Raw genomic sequence first — 5,687 nt, 5'->3', positions numbered from 1 at the left:
TTTTATTCAGATCTGGTTAAGTAGCAAATTGTGGGAGCATTTGGAGCGATTGCAATGGAAGATTAAAACAAGATTTGACCTTACAAATATTTTTTTTAACAACCAAACGGTACTGAATCTGCTTGCTACGGTACGATTTTAGAATTTAAATAGAACTTATTTATTTTTCAGATTATTTCAGGTAGCAATTATTTGTTAATTTTCTCTTGCAGATATTCTGTAATTTTTTTTTGGCGGGAGAGATTCTGTTTTGTCTCTTCAGAAATTAGTAGATCAGAAATCTGGAGAACAATTATGTCACAGATCCGAGAGGAAATCACCTTCTTTTTCTACAAGGACTATAGAAATAGTAATCAATAATATTCTAGTTTTAAACTAATTACAGAACAAATAGCATTATGCCTTACCTGTAGTGCAACTATTTAATCCTCCTAAAGCTAATCTAGGCTTCATAATTTTTATTGGTGGCATGCATAGAGTTGCAGTCATGGCGTCAGGCAGTCCTCCTGATAAAGCAATGGATAATAAATTGCTATTCTTTGCACTGTTCATAGAAGGAATAAGTGTGACGTATATGATAGTCCATCTCATTATCTACTATTGCAAAGTATATAGTCATGGAAGGAGAAGAATATCAAGGATTAGAACAATCTCATTTGCAAATGACAATGGCTTGAAAAGAAAAGCCTTAGACGATCTGCCTGTTTTTGTGTATGAAGAAGAAAAAATCAAGGATGATAAAGAGCAGCCCATTTGTGTAATTTGCTGCTCTAAATTTGAGCAGAATGAAAAAGGAAGAAGATTGCCAAAATGTAACCATAGTTTTCATGTGAATTGCATTGACAAGTGGTTTGATTTTCAATTTACTTGCCCTCTATGCAGAAGGATTGTGGAGGCTGAAATAGAAGAGGATATCATCATTGATATAAAAGAATGAAAGATTGATAAGGAAGAGAGCAGCTTTGTTAAATTATTTCAATGATGAGATACATTATTATTTTTAAAATCATAGCAATATAGAGTTACAAAAGGCTTGAATTCTAAAGGGATTTATTGTATGCACTATTGCATTCATTTCAATGGATAAGTCAATTAACTCAATCAATATGTAACAATCATTATTTGAAGGTAATTTACATATTTCAATTTATTTATGATTTTTAATAATATAAAAATTAAATATTTAAATTTGATTGACTCAATTCATTTTTCTAAGATTCTTCATATTTCATATTTTTTTATTAAAACAATAATACACAATATAAAAATTCGTATACAATTTATAAATGATAAGTTTTTATTAAAATATATAATTATATTTCATAAAACTATATAATTATATATATCTCTATTAACAATTTACTTATAGTTCGTATACAATTTATAAATGGTAAGTTTTTATTAAAATATATAATTATATTTCATAAAACTATATAATTATATATATTTCTATTAACAATTTACATATAATAATTAATTCTATAAATTTAGAATGAATGATGATAATTAAATAATATATTATAATATATAACTACTTTAGTCAGGCAACTGATGAAGGGAAATAAAAAGCTATTAGTCATGCTTTAGTCATGCAACCGATGAAGGTGCCAATGACATCACTGTTAGTCCTCCAAGTATACTCATACTTGAAGATTCCTTCTCCAGTTGCCCTACTTACTACAATTCAAGTCATACCATCAACAACCCTGGGGATTCTATTCCATCGTTCAAGTTTTACATTACCCTGAAAAGCCATAGTTCAAGCTTCTGTTGTATGGTAGACACAAATATTGTTTCCATCTTCACCTGTGGCTAAAACGCTTGAAAGTACTTGGATTAAATGATATAATTAGGAGCCAAAACCTCTAGAAGTTCTTCGAGAGATCTGTGCTATCGAAGGCTTTATTCTTCATCGCCTATTGATGACCAAGACAGGTTGTAACTCATAATGAATAGGATATCTAGCCTTAAATTCTGCCTAATACTGAATGGAATCGTTATTTTCCTAAAGACCTAGGCTAAATAACATACCTTAGTATAAGAATGAATCCCCTTTGAGAATCCACTTTAAAGTCCCTAAGGGGCTATCAAACCCAATGACTAAATGATTGAGGGGTCCCCTTACCATGAACCCAATCTTAGTTACAACTTGTAAGATATCTTAATTAAATCTAAGAAAATAGCAAGAAGACATGATTATAATCTTCAACCCATTTGAACCAAATATGTGAATTGAAGATTAGACCGAATTTCTAATCATTGATATACTTTCACCATTTGCTCCTCTATTTGCCAAGAAGTTTTCTTTTTGGTTCCCTTCTCGAAAGATGTGTCCAATCCTAATATCTTCAAATTTATTCAATACGTTTAAGCCTTCTTCTACCCTCAAGTTGAGGATCCATTTTGGAGTAACTTTATTCCTAATTGTATTTAATACAATTTGTGAATCACCTTCGATAAAGACTTTGGGTGCACCAACCATAAGACAAAGTTGTAGGCCTACTTCCAATCCTTCAAACTCTACTAAGTTGTTAGATATAGGTCCAATGGACTGGGCTTTTTTAGCAATCCACCGGCCTGTATGGTCATTGATGATGCATCCAATACTTGCTACCCAAGGATTTCCTCTAGCCACTCCATCAAAATCAAGCTTAACCCAATCCTTCGGGGGAGGAGACCACTTGCACTTTTCCCGAGCCTCCTTACTTTTCTTCAAGTAGATGCAAGGAGGATTGATCAATTTGGTCCAAACTTTCTTTATATCACTATCCCAATTTGAGAAGGAACCTTCTTCAATTCTGGCTCTCCTAAGGTATGCATTAGCTACTTCAATTAAGCTTGCTTCTATCTTTAAAAGTAACTCTTCTACCTCCATCCCAACCTCACAAAAAAATCATCTATTCCTTTCCTTCCAGACTTCCCACATAAGGATGGATGGACTAATACTCCATAATTTGTAATAGATGCCCTTGCTTATATAAGTGGGCCATCCTTTAAGTAGGTCAGATAAAGATTTAGGGAATGGAGAAGACCAACCTAACTTTTGTCTGAGCCACTCCCAACATGTTTGAGCATACAAGCATCTATACAATAGATGATCAGTATCTTCACTATCCTTCTTGCAAAGGACACATCGCGAGGGACCTTCAATACCTAGTCTATGTAATCTATCAGCTATCAGAATCCTGCCTTTGGCAGACATGTAGGGTCCCAATAGAGATTGAGTGGGATTTCCACCTCCTCCCATCTCTTGGAATTGATTAGTACTTTATATCCATTTTTAGTACTATACTTACCATTGTTTGATGCTACTTAGACAAACTTGTCGTTCCGATCAAGTTGCTTAACCTTCCTTTTTTCAATTAAAATTTTGTATTCCTTTATGGTGATTGAATCAAGCCCTAACTCTCTCAGAGATTTCCAAATCCATCTTAGTTGTTCATCTACAATGATTTTGGTTTTGTAGTCACTCACTTTATTGCCCCACAGATTGGTTAACTTTTCTCTAAGAGTTTCTAAGATTGGATTACTGTCTAAAGGGGGGTGCCCGTCCCAGGAATCTTCCAAAAAAGGATTTCATCCCCTTTTCCAGTATCCCAAGTTAGGTATCTGCCCACAAGATGGTAGCATTTGACCATAAAGTTCCAACTTTATGATCCTTTGGGTAGACTCTTCATCCAAAATATCGAGGATGGATCGTCTACTTTCAAATATTTATTATACATGATCTTTGCCCATTTATGATTCCTTCTAGTGTACAAGCGCCATACTAATTTGGCTCCTAACACTTTGTTTTGCCATTGTAAATTCTTAATTCCTAATCCTCCACATTCTTTGGGTTTGCAAATATTATCCCATTTAATGAGGGCTAGTTTTTTGGATTCCTCACAATCGTTCCATAGGAAATCTGTAAGTTTAGCTTTTAACTTGTGATTGAAGTGTTTGGGGAGAGGGAGGCAAGACAGTGAATACATGGGGATGGCTATGAAAAATTCTCTTATCTTGGTACTCTTGCTTGCTTTTGTGAGCCACTTGTCTTTCCAACCACTAATCTTGGTTCCCAGTTTATCCATTATGTTGTTCCATACCTTGCCAAACTTAACTCCCTTTTCTAATTCTATGCCTAGATATTTGCAAGGGAAAGAACCTTTTTTGTAACCCATTATAAAACATATTTGTTTTTCCATCTTAGGATCCGTGTTAATAAAATATATTTCTAATTTTAAATTATTCACTATTTGACCAGATGCCCTCATGTACCTTTCTATAATGGAATTTAAAGCCTTTGCTTCCTCTACTGAGCTTTTACCTTGTAGAATAGTGTCATTCACATACTGCTGATGCATTATGTTGTGGATATTCCTAGTCACTATTATACCTTTAATTTTTTGTTCATTGTAGGCCTTAGTTATTGATCTCCCAAATGCTTCCACCGTAATTATGAAGAGGAACAGGGATAACGGGCCACCTTGTCTGATTCCCCTTGAGATGTCAAAAAAACCTTCGGGAGACCCATTAACCAAAACTGATATCTTTGTAGAGGAGATACATTAGAAAATGAGATTAATCCATTGATGGGAGAAACCAAATGCTTCAAGGGTTTTACAAAGAAAATGCTAGTCTATCATATCATAGGCTTTTTGGATGTCCAATTTCATAAACATACACGCCTCTTTGTTAGTTTGGGCTGAGTGTATAGTTTTTTGGATTATAAGAATTCTGTCCATAATAGATCTACCTGGAATGAAACCTATTTGTTCCTCGGAGATGATCTTTGGAAGTATTAATTTTAATCTATTTCAAAGACTCTTATAAAAGATTTTGTAAATGGTGTTACAAAGTGTAATAGGTCTAAAGTCACCTGGATACTCAAGTTCAAATTTCTTGGAAATCAAGGTCAGAAAGGTGTAATTTATCTTAGATAAGAGAGATCCTCCCTTTCTAGAGGCTTCTATTTCCTTCCAAAGCTCATTCCCTATAATGTCCCAACATTTCTGATAAAAAAAGGCCTGAAAACCATAAGGACTGGGTGACTTATTAGGATTCATGTTAAAACAACTATTTTAACTTCTTCTAATGTGATAGGACTATTTAATACTTTGTTTTCCTCAATTGAAATCAGTTTTAGGATCACTTTAAGCATCTAGGATTGAGCCTCTCTATTTGACCCTTCCAAATTATTCAAGGTTTGTTGGAAATGTTCCACCATAATTTTTGAGATTTCATTTGGTTTGTCAGTTGATATACCTTTATGATTTTTAATACTTAATATTTAGTCATGGCTCTATTATGGAGAGTGGAGTTATGGAAAAAAATTGTGTTTCGATCCCCTTTGCTTAACCACCTTTCTCGCGGCTTTTGTTTCTAAAAGATTTCCTCTTTGGTGAGGACATCTTCTTGTTTTGTGAGCAATTCTTTTTCTAAGAGATAGCTATCATTGTTCATGCCTTTCTTGATGATCTCTATGTTTAAATCTTTGAGCTTTTCTTCGATTTCTAGTTTTTCTTTGAAGATATTATGGAAATATTCCTTATTCCATCTTATAATCTTTTCTTTAAGCATTTTCATTTTCGAAATGAAGATGAACATCTTAGATCCTTCAAAATTCCCTTATGCCCACCACATCTTAATATTATCTAAGAAACCTGGATCTGTAAACCATATTTTTTCGCATTTAAATGAACTTC

General features: G+C 33.6%; 1 protein-coding gene across 1 annotated transcript; it reads left to right on the top strand.

The window, feature by feature from the left end:
• The first annotated feature begins 487 nt into the window (after nucleotides 1–487).
• LOC149550484 (RING-H2 finger protein ATL64-like) lies at nucleotides 488–937 on the top strand. Its single transcript, XM_089794478.1, has one exon. The coding sequence runs from the start codon at nucleotides 488–490 to the stop codon at nucleotides 935–937; it is 450 nt and encodes a 149-aa protein (XP_089650604.1).
• The last annotated feature ends 4,750 nt before the right edge of the window (nucleotides 938–5,687 follow it).

The sequence above is a fragment of the Cupressus sempervirens genome, chromosome 7, assembly GCF_028749045.1.
Source record: "Cupressus sempervirens isolate cs-2001-9-10 chromosome 7, ASM2874904v1, whole genome shotgun sequence".
Taxonomy (NCBI): Eukaryota; Viridiplantae; Streptophyta; class Pinopsida; order Cupressales; family Cupressaceae; genus Cupressus; species Cupressus sempervirens.
Note: the sequence above shows the minus strand (reverse complement) of the source record. Positions and strands in the feature narration are given on the sequence as shown.

Excerpts from the sequence above, each read along its gene's own strand:
- LOC149550484 (XM_089794478.1), top strand. The coding sequence starts at position 488 with ATGGCGTCAGGCAGTCCTCCTGATAAAGCAATGGATAATAAATTGCTA.